The 17740-nt window shown below is 39.0% G+C and overlaps 1 protein-coding gene across 3 annotated transcripts in view; it reads left to right on the forward strand.

The window, feature by feature from the left end:
* The window catches only part of PRDM2 (PR/SET domain 2), a 112583-nt gene that overhangs the window by 24469 nt on the left and 70374 nt on the right, over positions 1 to 17740 (forward strand). For all 3 annotated transcript variants that reach the window (XM_080654627.1, XM_080654628.1, XM_080654629.1), the window contains 3 exons: positions 4052 to 4169; positions 5839 to 5942; positions 16999 to 17151. In XM_080654627.1, the coding sequence (XP_080510753.1) occupies positions 4052 to 4169; positions 5839 to 5942; positions 16999 to 17151 (375 nt within the window). The remainder of the gene's footprint in view (positions 1 to 4051; positions 4170 to 5838; positions 5943 to 16998; positions 17152 to 17740) is intronic.

Genomic DNA, 17740 nt, shown 5'->3' on the forward strand with positions numbered 1-17740 from the left:
GGTGATGCATTTCTCCTAAGGTATTATTACCCCTGCCTTCCTCACCTTCTCTGCTCTACACACATTGGTCTTTTGCTTGTCTCTTCTCTGAGCACACCGAGCTTTTTCCTAATTCAGCGGTGGTCCTTGCTGGTTCACTTCCCTGGCATATTTCACCCCATATCATGGCGTGATTCTTCCTAGGTGCAGAGAGGTCTTCCCTGAGCACCCTGTCTAAAGTAGCGCCCTACCCTCTCCATTACTGTCTTTCTTGTGCTTGGTTTTCCTTTAGAGCATCAGTATCTACCAGGCATGGTAGATCTTTGATTTTGTTTGCCTTCCTCACTAGAGGGAAACGTTGTTAAGGCAAATGTGATGCCTGAAACATTGCCTGGCCCATAGGAGGGACTCAAATATTTTACTAAATTAAATGATTAGATACTGCAATGTCTTGTAGACAAAATCGATCTGGGACCAAGATAGATGACCCTGTTTACAATATATTACATCTGATACTATCAAGATATATGCAAAAAAGGGATTCCAGTTTATTGAATGCGTGAGGGAGAGATTTTTTTAAGCGTTCTTTTGTTTCAAAGGTTTACTTTATAAATTGGTTGCTTGAAATTGAGAACATATCACATATTCCAAAAAAGGGTTCTTGTATCAACCCAGGAAAACACCTATCTCAGATGCAAGAAATTCAGGCACACCTGGAGAAAATACTTTCTGATAGATGACCCTGCTCTCTTATTACTATCCCTCCTTTTTCTAAAAAAGATTTCAGTTAGCTTACAGGAATCATTTAGTCATTAAGTATTTAAGTGACAAACATTTTATGTCTCCTGCTACCAGTGGTTCTCAACCTTTCTAATGCCGCGACCCTTTAATACAGTTCTTCATGTTGTGGTGACCCCCAACCATAAAATTATCTTCGTTGCTACTTCATAACTGTAATTTTGCTACTGTTATGAATCGTAATGTAAATACCTGTGTTTTCCGATGGTCTTAGGCTCTACAGCTAGCAGGGTCGCCTAAGACCATCGGAAAACACAGATATTTACATTACGATGCATTAACAGTAGCAAAATTACAGTTATGAAGTAGCAACGAAAATAATTTTATGGTTGGGGGTCACCACAACATGAGGAACTGTATTAAAGGGTCGCGGCATTAGGAAGGTTGAGAACCACTGTGCTAGGTAAGCATTGGGGTGTAGCATTCAATAACATATACACAATATGTCTTTATTGCACTCTGATGGGGAGGTACGTTAAATTTGAAATTATACAAATAATTGTTTAAAATTGTGATAAGGCCTCAGAAGGAAAAATAAGTAAGGGGAGAGGATAGTTCTCCTTGGACAGGCCAACCCACCTTCTGCTTCTCGAATCACTGATTTTCTAAAAAGGTTCTATGCAGGGGAGATTCCGACAGCCCGAGAGGCGAGAGGAAGGCCTTGGAGCTGCCAGGGCTGGATGGCTGCGTAGAGATAGAAGTTGAATTACCTTCTAGTGTAAAGGGTAAAGGGTTCTAAAATAAACAGAGAACTAGCTTTTCCCAACTAGGTAAACGAGCCCAAATTATAAATAATGGGTTGGCTGAAAGCAGGTAAATGAAAGTGTAGGCATTTTCCTTATTTCTTTCCCCTGTGGCAGCTCTGCTGAGGTCCTTTATATTCACAGTGTTTCACAAATTTTAATATACCTGGTCTCCAACTTACACTGATGTTACAAATTTCCTGTGGGAATGACCTTTCTGTCTTAGGTACCACCTTCTGCTGACATTTCCGTGGACATTTGGAGGTTTTAGGGTAGATGTTCTTAGGTTATATTCCAGCAGAATCTTTTTTTTTTTTCCAGCTTCATTAAGATATAATTGACAAATAAATCTGTAAGATATTTAAATTACACATTGTAGTGAGTTGATACACATATATGTTTTGAAAGCATTCTGACCTTCCAGTTAGTTAACATATCCATCACCTCTCATCATATTTATCCTTTTGTGTGTATGTGTGAACATTTAAGTTCTATTCTCTTTGCAACTTTCATTCAGTAACAGTGTTATCAACTACAGTCATCATGTTTTACATTAGAGGCGCAAACCTAATCTAGCAGAGTCTTAACTGGAAACACCACAGTGGTTATGAGCTTGGGCTCTGGGCTCAGACAAACAAGGTTCAAATTATGGCCCCGAGCAACTTAGACAATTTCCCTAGGCCTCTTCATGTATGTTTGTGTGTGTTGTCTGGAGGAGGCACTGACAGTCCCTGCCTCCTGTTCTCTTTGGAGTAAACTCTGTCATGCATGTAAGATGGTTAGCACTCCTCACTACAAGGAGTCCCGGGGAGCTTCTGAGTACATATTAAGTTGTTAATATCACTGTGATAGTGCCTGGCAGTATCAGTTTAGGTTAGCTGACACTGTCTTTTCAAAGCTGCTGGGGAGGTTAGATGATGTCAAATTCTTTAAAATCTTTGCTTAGGGGTCCTTTCTCTTACTGGGAGTGATAGGACTCGTAACTCGGGCTAGTACTTGTTAATATTGCTTAATTTATCAGTGTTAAAAAATAACTATTATATAGCCTAGAGTACCAACTACCAATTTTATACCTTTCTTTGCTTTGAAATTTATTCACTTTTCCATAATTCTAGTTTATAGATTAAAATTTTAAAAACGGGCACTATATTGAGAAGTGAGAAATTTTTATACTTTAGCTAATTAAAAATGCCGAAGGGTCATTTGCTGGAGCACATTTGGTATTCCCATGCTTTGGAAGGCGCTTAACTTGTGTGTGATGATGTTGGGGCCAAAGCTTCTGCGGCATATGCACTGTCGACTACTCCATCCAAGGCAGGAACCCAGGTCTTCAGTGCCTGCTTTTGTGCGTTCAGCTCAAAGCAGGCCAGAGAGACCTTCATTATGACTTGCTCATTGCTGTGGGATTTCTTTCTCTTGAAGCAGCCTATTGGTAGTTGTTTAAAAAGTTGAAATTCTGGGAATACTCAAATTTGGACGATATTCTTTTCTTGGCACAAAACTTTCTTAAAAACTACAAGAGATTGATTGTTGTGGGAAATTAATCTTTTTAGCTTAGAGTTTGCTTTTTGCCCACGTTGGTTTCTTTGAAAGTTCTTGGGGAATGTTTCCCTTTGCAGTGAAATAAAGAACACTCAGACTACAAAACCCAGCATTCTTAGGTGTCGTGATACACACATGAGCTCTTTAGGGTGTATGTGGTACCAGTTAACAGATGCTTGAAAGTTATTTGAAAAATAACTTTGACTTGAAAGTTATTTGTAAAATAACAGTCATGTTTTACCAGTTGACTTACTAGTAAATCCCCCCTTTTTATCCCCTTCTATACATAACTAATAGTAATCTTATTTCTTAAGATTACAGTGAATTTGAACATATACTTTGGTTAGTATAAAAATGTCTTTCTTAGAGACTGTGTGATATTGTGGTGACTTTGCTGTTTAATGACTTGGTAGATGGTGGTAAATTACTGTTTCCTGGAAAGTCGCACTCCCCATAAGGTCCAGAATAAATTATAGTATTCTTGGAATAGTCAAGGCTCTGCCAGGGGTAATGGTGGTGGAGAATGAAAGCATGGATCGGATGGGGGCCGGCTGGCCATTGTGGCCTTTACAGTATGTGCTGAAGGCATTCATTTAATAAGGAGTGTGGATTGTGAGTTTTTAAATGTTCTACTATGCTGATGGTAGCCTTTGACTTAGGAGTAAGTTTAAGCTTAAGCTGCCTGATTCTCTGGGAGTTTAAAGCAATATGGTACCGGAGATTACATATTTTGAAAAAGGCTGTGGGTGGCTGGAACAAAACAGATTAACAAAGACATGCTCGAAGGTCAGTGGTTTCCTTTGGAGACTCACAAACAGACATCAAAGCAACTCTGAAATGCTTGACATCATGCTCTTGGTCTTGGGCTTGGCTTGCCAGATTTAGCTTTCAGTTACATGTTTGCATATTTGCTTATTGGACCAGAAAAAAACAAAATGCTAACTGGGATTTCTTCGTTTGCTATGATCCTTCTGTTTCTTGACTTGCAGAACGCTACTGAGCCTGTGGCAACTGCTGAGACCCTGGCCGAGGTACCTGAACATGTGCTTCGAGGACTTCCCGAGGAAGTGAGGCTTTTCCCATCTGCTGTGGACAAGACTCGGATTGGTGAGTACGAGGGTCCGAGAAGGAGCAGGGGAAGGGATTGCAGGCTGCAGGCAGACTCCCTTTGGGGCATTTAAGGTAGGGAGCTCACCATAAAAACAACAATTTATGCTCTGACTTAAAAGATTATGTGGTGTTTATGTAGTTTCCAGTCAAGAATCCAGGGTGGACACACATCTTGTGTGTTTGATCTTATTTTTGTGTTTTAATCTTTGGTCATAAGGCTAAGGAAGTAAATGATATAGTCAAAGTACAGTCTTGGAATGTATCATGTTTATATCCTGTTTTCTTTTTTAAAGCTGTGCTTTTGATATTATAATTTATGTATATATATGTGTGAATAAATTTTTAATAAATGCTTTTTGTAATTCTCATTGGAATTTATTCAGTAACTTGAGCATTTAAATTATATCATTCACATGAAAGCGTTTGATTTTATAGCTCCACTAATTTATTATTAGCTGTGTTACCAAACAGGATTCATAGTAGACTTACAGAAAAGTGGGATTTGTACATCCTAGCTGAACAGGACTGGCTGAGGTGCCACCATCCTGTATGTGAGGAAACTGAGGCCAGAGACGAGGGAACCTGTTGTTAGCGAGAGCCACTGCTGGGCACCGGTTCCCTTAATTCCGGGTGGCCTCCTGCCATTTTAGCCACTGCTGCTTCATCTGTCTGCTTGCCTTACGGCCAGTTCAGAGGAAATAGAAACACCCTGAAGAATACCACAGAACAGCATACTTCTTGGCTGTTTGAAACTCGCAAAGTGAGTTGTCCCCATAGCTAAGATTTTAGGAAACAGTGAGGAGAGGGTTTTTCACTTTGAACAAACAAACTTCAACAATATTTATTTAAAAAAACCTATATTTCTAACCCTTTATGAAAGCAACTCATGTTTATTGGAGATCATTGAAATCTGTAGAAAAATAGAAAGGAGAGTTTAAAAATTATTTGTAGTTTGACTACATTCCAGTATTTTTCTCTTTAATTGTTCTGTTTTCCAGGTATTTGTGATTGTACTTGTCCAGCTAATTTTACATGTAAAAATTAAAAACAAGCAAATATATAAAACATTTTTTATTATAAAACAAAATAGGTTTTTTAGAGGCTATTTGGAAAATATAGACTATAAAGAAGAAAAATAAAAATCATTTATGAAGACTTGAGTTATTTTGCTTTCACCTGCTCTTAGTTGATTTAACATTATCTTGCTTTTAGGCTGTAGCCTTTTAACTATTTTGTGAAACTGAATTGATTTTAGTGCTTCAATCTTTTTTTTTTTTTTCCTTTCCACACCGAGAAGGGTGGTAAGACACTCTGAGTCACAGCTCCAGTTGATAGCGGCACTGTTAGACCTTGGTTCTTGAGTTTGGCAAAGACAGAATTCAGAGTCAAGAACTTGAGTACAAGACGTTTATTTAGCCTTTTAGAAAAAAAGTCACAGAGGCAGAAGAAGTGAGCCAGCTGGGTTGTGTGGACTCAGAAAACAAGTTACAGAAGCAAAAGAAGGGCCCGTGGAACTTAAGAGAAAGAAAGCGAAAGATACAGGCTGAAGGAAAAGAAGGGGGCGGGGAAGGCACAGGTGTGCTCTAGAGAGAAAGAGAGAGCACACTAGTGCTTCAGTTTCTAGGGTAACCACATACATTATAAAAATACTGGTTTTCTTTTATAGGTGTCTGGGCCACTAAACCAATTTTAAAAGGCAAAAAGTTTGGACCATTTGTCGGTGATAAGAAAAAAAGATCTCAGGTTAAGAATAATGTGTACATGTGGGAGGTAAGGAAGAAATTTTATTTTATTTTTCGTATATACATTTAAACAAAATCTATTCTCTTAGGATTTGACATTCGGAAATTAAAACCACCATTTTAGTGTGTTCTTTAAAAATCAAGAATACTTTTATTAAGTAGAAAATGTGTTTCCATGGAAGCAGACTGCTGTTTACATTTGTATTTTGAGACTGCTTGGCCATCCTCAACAATAAATGTCAAATCCACTCTTTATATTCCCTGTTCAGGCCTTTTACTCTGCAGCCAAGACTTTCGTCTGTCACTTCACAGGCTTCCAGATAGACACCATAAAAGACACCCCAAGGTGGCCGCAAATAAAACACTGTTCGGGTCTTCTCTGTATTTTAGAAAGAAAGTCATCTGTGTTGCTGGAATATTCAGAGTTGAATATATTTAGCACATGGCACATTTATATTGTGCTTTGAACTTTCCAAAAGCCTTTTGTTCGGTTTATTTCATGTTCTCCCAACAATTCTGGAAGACAGAGCAGAACATTAGCACCCTCCTTACAGAGGTGAAGCGGTTCAGAACAGAGGTGAACTCCTCCTTCCGGTGGGGCCCAGATGTTGAGAGTGGTGTCGATGCAGAACTAGAATCCACATCTACAGACAGTGAGGCAATGAAAAAGGTTTCATTGGTTCATATCCTACCATTAGCTTTGTGACTCTGGCTAAAACCCTCAATTTTAAAATGAAGAGAATAAAAAATATCTCATTAAGGTAGCTGTGAAGACAAAATACGTTGTTAATTGTTTCTTGGAGAGTTGCATGGGAATTCACCAGTTGTGTGGAATTTAGTTCAGATGAGGTACCCTCTGAAAACTCCTCATGTTCTTACAGGAACTGAGTGGTGTGACTCCTTTTGAAAGTAAGTGGAGTTTTTCGGTGGTGAGGAAAAGCATTCCAACCAGATTGTCTTAAATTGAGTCACATCTGTTTTACATGTAAACATGCAAAAGCCTAAAAATAAAATATGCATAGGAAGTGTCTGGATACTTTACATCAAGAAGTTCTGTGGCATTTGTACGTTTGAAGTATATTGCGGTTCTTCTCAATGTTATAAGCAGTGTTTCTTAACTTGAAATTCCGATGAATTCTCCCAATAATTTTGAGTTTCTTTGTTGTGAATCCCTTATAATAAATCTAATGGCAGTTAACCCAAGGGGCTTTAGGAATGAGGACTTACCCTGAGAATAATTACATTTGCTATTTCACCACTTTTTTTTTTTTTTTTTTAAATATATTTTATTGATATTTTACAGAGAGGAAGGGAGAGGGATAGAGAGTTAGAAACATCGATGAGAGAGAAACATCGATCAGCTGCCTCATGCACACCCCCTACTGGGGATGTGCCCGCAACCCAGGTACATGCCCTTGACCGGAATCGAACCCGGGACCCCTCAGTCCGCAGGCTGTCGCTCTGTCCACTGAGCCAAACCGGTCAGGGCTATTTCACCACTTTTGAGGTAAGAGAGTGCTATATTTGTAGAGAAACTACCCAGCCAAAATATGCTATTACCCTAAGTGATCACAAATATCTTGACTACAAAATTATGCTCCAAACCACATTTTTAATTTTACAAGTTTCCCAAGGGAAACGAACAAATATGCTCTTCTGGGTTAGTGCTCACCTGAGTGAGGATAATGTCAGGGACCCAGGAAATGTGTGCTTTAGTTCTGGGTATAGAATGCTGAGCTTGAACAAATGCCACTGATATTGAACCCAAGTTTATGGTACCTGTTTTACCCAACATAGCAGTTTGATATTGTTGGGCATATTGTATAAATTATTAATGGTGCCTTTTCTCCATTAAGCTTCATTTATATTGAAATTCCTGCATAGTATGAATTCATAGTAGCTTGGTGAAAATTGTGATTTGGAGCCATGGCATTCTAGGGATTCAATTTCTACTATAAACCCATTAACATTCCCTTGTTAACTTAAGATACTTCTGCTTACGTACTACTACAGTTTGTGAACCTTTCTGACATTGCCAGTTCTTGTGGGTCAGGTATAAAGATTTAGTTTTTGTCAGGGCTGGCTTTTCCTTCCTCCAGTTTAAAAAAAAAAAAAAAAATCTGGAGTAGGGGTTTCAGGGCTGGGTGGAAAAGGTGAAGGGATTAAACCAGCCGTGGGCAAACTACGGCCTGCGGGCCGGATCCAGCTGTTCTATCCGGTTCTCTTGCTCTCCCCTCCGCTCCTTTACTTTGAATTTATATTAGTTCACACAAACACTCCATCCATGCTTTTGTTCCGGCCCTCCGGTCCAGTTTAAGAACCCATTGTGGCCCTCGAGTCAAAAAGTTTGCCCACCCCTGGATTAAACAAACAAAACAAAGCTCTAGACACAGACAACAGTATGCTGATTACCAGAGGGAAAGGAAGTTATAGGAAGATAAATGTTGATGAAAGGAAACTTGACTTGGGGTGGTGAATACACAATACAATGTACAGATGATGTATTATCGAATTGTACACCTGAAACGTATATAATTTTATTAATCAGTATCACCCCCCAATTAATTAAATTAAAGAATCTGGATATCATTCACGTAGTTCCAACCACAAGGTATATATTCCATACAGAAACCCTTAAGCCTTTTGCTCTGTTAAAAATAGATATATATGACATATATATGAAGAAGTAGCATTTGGCAAAGTACAGGGAGCATAAATTATAATGAACTTATCTATATACTAGAGGCCCGGTGCATGAAATTCGTGCACGGGTAGGGTCCCTAAGCCTGGCCGGCAATCAGGGCTGATCGGAGCCTTCTGGCTGCCGGCCAGGGCCTTCCTTCGTTGCGCACCGCCTCCTGGTGGTCAACGCACATCATAACGAGCGATAGAACTCCTGGTCTCCAGGTTGAACTCCCGGTCGAGGAGACAACAGAAACTGTTTATCATTAAAGTCTCATCTTGGCATTTGTTCTTCAATTAAAGCCCCTTACGAACAGCTTATCTTGTAGCAGCCTGCTCTTTTGCCCCCACTAGAACTCCATTTTAAAGCTAATCAAAGACAGTGTTAAATTGCTTTTCTTGAGCCCCTGATTATCTGTCACAGTCTTAAGTCCTCTAAGCTTTCACTGGAAACATTCTATTAAATCAGACATAACAGGAGAAAAACCGTAGAGTATCCTCAGGGTGAATGCACAAAGCAGGTTCTCCAAAGAGGAGGACATTCTTTGATCAGTTTCTGGTAGGGAACTGCTGGCCCGGTGAAATGCTGGCCTACATGTAATGAATGCTTCCCCTGACCACCCCACACCCGCTGAGCAGTCTGCAGGATTCCTAAAACAGCTTCTGATGAAAACCTTTCCAATTCATGTCTATGGGGCTCATATTGCTTCTGTTGAACAGAACTTTTGAATTGCTTTAATGTCTTTTCAAAAAAATAGGCTTTTAGAGCACTTTTAGGTTCACAGCAAAATTGAGCAGAAAGTACAGAGTTTCTTTATAAACTCCCCGCCCTGCCCCTCTACACAGCCTCCCTCACTGTCAACATCCTGTACCCCAGTGGTTCATTTGTTACAATCGATGAACCTGCATTGACACATCACTATCACTGTTTTACATGATGGTCCATTCTTGGTGTTGTTCACTCTAATGTTTTGTTTTGTTTAATATATGAAGGTTGTACACACTCAGTGCAAAATAACATAAACAATATAGAAAACTATAAACAGGAAAGTAAAAGTCATCTGTGAACATGTTGGTGGACATTCTTTTAACTATTTCTCTGCCCCTGTTTTTTCTGTCTCTCACATACACTGATATTGAAACATGCTTCATGCAGTTGAGATCAGACAGTACATGTAATTTTGTAATGTGCCTTTTTCTTTCAATATGTTATGGATATAACTCATATTATTTACATCATTGTTTCTTTTCTTTTTTAAAATATGTTTTTATTGATTTTTTTTTTAGAGAGATCTGAAGGGAGAGAGATAGAAACATTGATGAGAGAGAAACATCATCAATAGGCTGCCTCCTGCATTCCCCCTGCTAGGGATCGAGCCCACAACCAGGGCACGTGACCCCCGACTCGGAATCGAACCTTTTGGTTCCTGGGTCGATGCTCAACTGCTGAGCCACACCGACCGAGCTACATCATTATTTCTTATGCTGCTTAGAATTCTGCTGTATCTTCCATGTTTATTTAACCAGTTGGACATTTAAATAGTTTTAATTTTTTCATGATATTAACAATTCTTTAAATATGGAACCCTGTATACATATTTGCTGATTTGTCTGCTTATCTTAAGATAAATTCCTAGAAGTATAATTGTTAAGTCAAAAGCTACTTTGTACATTTTAATCTTTGATAATTTTTTTGTTTTGTTTTTATTAATTTCAGAGAGGAAGGGAGAGGGAGAGAGATAGAAACATCAGTGATGAGAGAGAATCATTGATCGGCTGCCTCCTGCACACCTCCTACTGGGGATTGAGCCCGCAACCTGGACATGTGCCCTGACCGGGAATTGAACCTGGGACCCTTCAGTCCTCAGGCTGACGCTCTATCCACTGAGCAAAACCAGCTAGAGCAATCTTTGATAAATTTTCTTTAACAGACCTTTAGAAGGATTGTGCTAATTTATATAAATATCATGAGTGCATATTTCTTAGCTTTTTAAAACCCATATTAATCTTTTAAACAATATTTTCCCACAGTCTTATAAATGAAAACTGATACTTCACTGCTTCTGTTTGCATATTATTCATTCAGGCCACAAATTTTGAGTCAGGAGGATGGAGGGAAGAAGTATAATTGCATTTCAACTAAAATTGATAGAGAATTATATCTATAATGAGGCTTTAATGTAATTTTTTAAATAATTTTTTTTCTTTATTGCCACTTTTACATGAGGGTAACAAGCTCCTCATAGAATTGTTTGGCTACAAATTAAGTGGTGTATATGAAATTACTTGATATAGATGTTGCTGGTTCAATAAATATTAGTGGAACCTGAATATCAAAGATGAACACTTGAGTTATCATATAGAGTATAAAACATTTTTTTGTAGTTGAGTACTTTTTCAAAGATTGCCAATATTCATTTTTGCTTAGAATTTCTTTCTCTTCTAATGTCAGAAGGTATGCACCGTATTTTGAAACAAACTGTGGAGTGGAGGGCGGACCCTGGAAATGACTTTTGAAAGCTGAGTTATTTACTTATGCAAATGCATTGGTGGGAAATGCTATGCAAGTTGGGCTAGTGGAGAGGTAGACATCCTGTCGCCCCTTGAGTCCTTTTGACAGTTTAAACAGATGGAAATATAATTAGGTATTGTCTGTCTTCCAGGAACAGATAGGGAAAGGGGGAAGTGGTGTGTAGATCATAGTGTTGGATTCAACAAGCTAGATCCCCAGAGAAATAAAGATGAAAAGGAGCCTCAGAGAATATGACAAACTAGAGCCACTGGAATGGAGCTGGGACCCCAGGAGAAGGCCCATCTCCATCTCTAATTGTTAGAGCCATAGTGGGCGGGGAATCTGTAGACACTTAACGGCGGGGGAGGGGGGAGGGGCGGGCGAGGGAGCTGGTTTAGGTAGGTGAATAAAAGGTTTATCTCAGCAGGAGACTATAGGTATGAAGAGGTGTCATAATTGCCCCGTGTTAACTCCTGGGGTGATTATTGCAAATTGAGAGTAGTAGGTAAGGACCTCCTAGCCTACCTTTGCATTAATTGAATAAGATTTTTTTATTTGTAACATAAAATGTTACAAATTGGAGTGTGTACTAAATTTTGAACTTGTCATAAAAACATGGAAATAGATTTGCTACATATCATTTGTTGAGTTTGAGCTGGGGGGGGGGAGTTTCACCTGCCTTTGCATTGTCTTTGAGAAGGGATGGTAGTTGGTTCTCCACTTTCCACTACCCTAGAAGGTGTTACGGCACTTTTGCAGTCTAGTAATGTGTAGTTTACATTTTAAAAATTCTGTGACATTTTAGTGATTAGGTTCTGTGTGCCAGCTACTGAAAGTAATTGTTTGGAAAACGAGGTTTGACCGAGATAGGAATTGTATATAAACACATTTTTTATTGCAGTTCTTACTTATAAGGTTGAGTCTCAAGACAAATGAGAAAGCTCCATTATTTTTTAAAATGTGTATGTGTGATGATGTTGGGAGGAGGAGGAGGAGGAGGAGGAATATTTTAGCTTAGCATTGAGCAGACCTTGGCAGCCTTCATTCAAACTTAGGTTTTCTTTCAAAAGACTAACTTGCTCTCCCCACCCACTTCCTTTGTTTACTTAAGAGATTATACTGAATCAGTGGAGAAAAGGTAGAAAATTTAGATAAGCAGAAAAAAAAAAATACGGCAACCCTACTTCTCAGAGAAAACCATAATTTATTAACATTTATACTTATATAGTTTCAGGTGTTTTTTTTTTCCATATAGTCATATGTCTAAAACAAAAATGGTATTATATAAGCCATACTTTTTGTAAATGGCTTTATTTAATCATCAGTGTATTGTGACTATCTTTTATACCAATAATATATTTCCACAACTTCTGGTTATCTTTGTTTTCTTCTAATTATAGAATGTGTGCTTATTGGAAAAAAATTCTTAAGGAATACAGAAATATGTAACAGAAAGTAAAAGTTTCCACATAATCACTTATGCAGTAGTACTTATTAACATTTACTTAGTATTCTGCCGTGTGCATGTATTATTATACTCTCCGATTCCATAGAGATTTTTGTCTAGGAGTGAATTTAAAACAAGTCTACAGTAAACCTTACTGCTGTGTACATCTGTGTACATACATCCTGGTATGATTGCTCCAATGTCTCATGAGACTAATTCCTTTAAATGTATATGCTGGTCAAAGTGCATGTACATTTCAGTGTGTGTGTGTGTGTGTGTGTGTGTGTGTGTGTGTGTTCTCAAGCACTGCTAAATTCCATTTATTCTTTGGTCAGCATTGGGGAATATTTGCTTCCCCCCCCCCCCCCAAAACTGTAATTGGGTAATGCCAAACAAAGTAAGTAAACAACTCTTAGAATGCAAAATGAAAGTACCTTATTGCGTAGAGGTGCACAAGCAAGAAAACACAATATAAACGTACCCATATTTTAAGTAGTCGTGTGGTGGGCAAATGCCCTTTAAAAACATTTTCAATAGAAAAATGACTTATAAGTCAGTTTACAGAAGATGAAAAAATTCAGTGCGTATTTATTTATTTGAGAGAGAAAAAACCATCAGTATGTTGTTCTGTTTATATTTGCAGGAAATGTTTAGTTTCTAATCTTGTTTTTTTCCCTTAAGAAACAATTGTTACCAGTTTGATAGGTGAAAAAATTTTAATTTGAAGTTATTTTTTTATTATTATTAGGTAAGTTTAATTTTTATCTTCACAAGGTTTTGGACATGTGTATTTCTTTGTGAATTAAACTTGTTTGCACATTTTAAAAAATGGAAGTTCTGTAAACTTAAGCATTTTAGTTTAAGTGTGACTTGGCAGATGCCTTAGTCCATTTTGAACCAAAAGGAACCATCCTATATAATAAAAGGCTAATATGCAAATTGACTGAACAGTGGAACGACTGGTCGCTATGATGCGTACTGACCACCAGAGGGCAGACACTCAATGCAGGAGCTGCTCCCTGGTGGTCAGTGCACTCCCACAGGGGGCGTGCCTCTCAGCCAGAAGTCAGGCTCACAGCTGGCGAGCGCAGCAGTGGTGGCGGGAGCCTCTCCCGCCTCTGCAGCAGTGCTAAGGACCCCTTGGGGGATGTCCACCTCCTGGACTGCGAGAGGGTGCAGGCCGGGCTGAGGGACGCCATCCCCCCACCCCCGCCAACCCCACAGTGCACGAATGTTGTGCACCATAAAGAATTCACTCAAGTGGCATACCTTGCTGTTTGCAAAGGTCTGTATTGACCTGGGAGCCAAAAAGTTGGGCACAGCCTGTGTTGTTAGCCTAGGTCAGTGGTCGGCAAACTCATTAGTCAACAGAGCCAAATATCAACAGTACAACGATTGAAATTTCTTTTGAGAGCCAAATTTTTTAAACTTAAACTTTTTCTAATGCTACTTCTTCAAAATAGACTTGCCCAGGCCGTGGTATTTTGTGGAAGAGCCACACTCAAGGGGCCAAAGAGCCGCATGCGGCTCATGAGCCGCAGTTTGCCGATCACGGGCCTAGGTGGATGGGTAGACTTTTGATGCCTCTCTCCAGCTGCCGGCTGTAACTTGGTGCTGTTTTCCGGTCTCATCTGTGTCGTTGATGTCTGTAGCCATGTCAGTATGTGGGTTGAGAGTGAGCGGGATTTCTCCATCCATTGTGATATATCAAAAGACTTTTATCCACAAGTAAGTAAAAAATAACTAATACAGACTGACAGTGTTAAAGAACAATTACTCCATTTTCCTTATCATGCTGACAAACATGATAAAAATATCTCTTAAACATTTTAAAGTAAAGCAGCTTATATTATTTTGGTGTATAAGGTTTAATTTTTGCACCATGATGCTCTCTCTTCATAATATACCACTTGGGGGCCACTCTTTCTCTTTATTTTAAAGCGAAAGTCCTGAGGGTGAGTGTGTGAGTCCTGAGAGTGAGTGTGACAGTGAGTTTTGAAAAGGAGTCTGATATGACATGGATAACCTCTCTTTAGAATGGTGCAGATAGGTGTTTTAGTAAACAGCAATTTTTAAATAAACTCACTGGGGGTACTTACAGGATAGTGAAAATATTCTCCTTGGCACTTATGGTGATTAAATAAACTAACTGCAAAGCCCCTTCCAGCATGGTTCCTGTCACATAGTAGGTGCTTATCAAATGATGGCAGTTATACATTTGTATAATGGTGTCCTTTCGTTCATCCCATAGTCATTTATCGAGAGCCTACGCTTTACCAAGTGCTGGTCAAGGTATTGTAGGCACTGCGGGGAGTGAAAGGGCTAAAATGTCTTCTCCTCCTGGAGCTGATACTCTGCTGTAGGGAGACAGTCACTAAGTAAAATAAGTGCGGAGATGACCTCATACTTTAAAAGAGCATAATTGCTCTGAAGAAAAGTGAATCGGGGGTGGGGAGATGGGCTGCTGATAGGAAGAGAAGGCTCTGCAGTTTTAGCTAGGATGGTCAGAGGAGGGATGGGTAAATACAGGTCAAGCAGACCTGGGGTTCAACCCATTTTTACTACTAATTAATTGAGTGACTTTGGGAAAATTATTTAACTTTTGATCCTCAATGTTGATGCGTTAAAAAAAACACGAATCTGCGGCATAGGGTTAAATGAGAGAATATGGAAGGTATGTAGCATTATCCCTGTATGGTTAGTGTCCAGTAAGAGGGGCATGCCCAATGAGCGGAGAGTGGAGGGGGGGAGCTTTTTGTTCCAGAAGGAAGGCTGCAGTAAAGAAGAGTTAGTGTGGGTGGGAAAGAAAAGAAGTGAGTGGCAGGATTCTCGGCTGTGTGTGTAATGGAAGCATCGAGGTTCTTCCTTCCTAAAGAGAAAGTAGAAGACTCATTTCGTTTGGTTTGTTTCTGACAGGTCTGTCACCAATTGGTTCTGTAATTTTATTTCAATGCCTAATCAAATGTCTTGTAGTCTAGTTTGGGGAAGTAAAACGTGTATATGTATATGCAAAGATAAAGTTAAAAATAGTTGCTAAATAGATGTTCTTTAAAAGGAAGGGATGTTAAGTGCTGGAGGAATTGGCTGAGATTGGGTGATCAGGGAAAGCTTCTTGCAAGTGTAGATTTGATCTGACTCTTGAAAAGATGGGTTGGGTTTTTGGTCTTTTTTTTTTTTTTTGAAAGACACTGGTATTTTCCGTTATGTTCCATAGTACCTCAGTCCTGACAGGTGCCCTAGATAGGGAAGTGTTTATAGGTGAGCTGAGTTTGCAGAAGCATCATACCCTATTACCCACTTGGAAGTTAATGCAACTTGTTTACTCACTAACTTTCTGTCAGCCCTGCAGTGAAGGGACCTGCTGAACTGTGGCGCCTGCAGGACTGGGCGACGTGCACAGCAACCCAGGAAGCCAGGGGTTAGGGTGCTGTCAGCTCATTCTTCCAACTCTGTCTTCAGGGAATAGAGCTGTCACTTGTCTTTGTGTACATATTTGCAAAGCATTTGGAGATCATTCAGCATATTTACTATAGCTCTTCAAGTTTAGGAGAAAAAAATTACTTAAGCATAGATAGAAAAATAACTAAGGATTACAATGTTTTTTAAAAAAATATATGATTTTATTGATATATATATACATATATACACACACACACACACATACATATAGTAGTACATTTATATTTAGAGGGAGAGAGAGATAGAAACATCGATGAGAGAGCATCAGCATCGTTCAACTGCCACCTGCACACCCCTTGATGGGGCTCAAGCCCACAACTTGGGCATGTGCCCTGACCAGGAATTAAACCAGTGACCTCCTGGTGCATAGGTTGACCCTCAACCACTGAGCCACACCGGCCAGATGGATTACACAATTTTGGACCACAATTTTCATCTTTTATTTTTCTTTCATCTGTTGCTTATTTATTTTGTCTCTGTGAAGTGATTTTATATAGTATCTATATATATCTATATATATAAAGGGCTAAGTCACCGACCATCCAACTGTCCAACCAACTGATCGGCCAGTACATATGACATGCACTGGCAATTTAAAAATAAACATTGACTCGCACATGCATGATACATATAAAGTTCTTGCTGGTGTCAATTGCACGCGTGTGTTTCAATCTGTCATTGTCGATCATGAATTTGGTTTTTGTTGACATTCTGAAGCTTAAAGAAAGCAGCGCCGTGAACAGAATATGAAGACCAACTATTGGCACAACATACCTCTGAAGCTGAAAGAAGCCTGCGTTGTTGACAGAATGCCAGCATTTGCAATGACTATTTCTTCTAATTATTTTCCTTTCAGTGTGCACGAATCCATACACGGGGCCACTAGTTTGCATATAATGAATAAGAATTGTCTTAAAAATTGAAAATGGAAACATTTTAAAGATACTGTCATTTTAACAAAGGTATTTTCTTTCTTCTCCCAAGGTATATTATCCAAATTTGGGATGGATGTGCATTGACGCCACCGATCCAGAGAAGGGGAACTGGCTGCGATATGTGAATTGGGCTTGTTCAGGAGAAGAGCAAAATTTATTTCCACTGGAAATCAACAGGGCTATTTACTATAAGACTTTAAAGGTAAAGAGTGTAAGAATTAGTCTGTTACTCTGCATGCATTTTTGCAAATATCGTCCTTAGCTGTGACTGACAGTACAACTTTGCAGACATTGAAAGGATTATATTTGAAAGTGGTTCATCAACACATTGAAGGTCTGTGTTTTAAAATATCCGGTTACCACGGTTTCATGTGCATAAGAGCACTAAAGCATGAAGATTATGTTAAGTAATTATTTGCTGCATCTTTATAGATACTGATGAGTTAAACGTGTGGCAGCTACTTCCCTCCTCCTAAGATACAGATGCATTAGGAACTGTCTGACAGGCTGATTTATCCAATGTAGGAAACCACCAATAGCTCTGGTAGTTCTGTGCTAACTGAAAACAGTCTTGGTCTTCAATGTAATGTAGCCTTGGATTGGGTTTTTCCTAAATTTTATTAAGAATTGGGATTAAGTAGAACATGTTTCTTCCTTTGTGAAATTTTTATTTGGAGACAATTCATTTCTGAGATGAAAAGAAGAGGAAAGTAATTTTTTAGGGTTTGAGGTGATGTCAAAGGTCACTGAATACGTCAGGGAAGTTAGTATTAGGAAGCATTGAGTGTGGC

Source organism: Plecotus auritus, assembly GCF_963455305.1.
Source record: "Plecotus auritus genome assembly, chromosome: 2".
NCBI lineage: Eukaryota > Metazoa > Chordata > Mammalia > Chiroptera > Vespertilionidae > Plecotus > Plecotus auritus.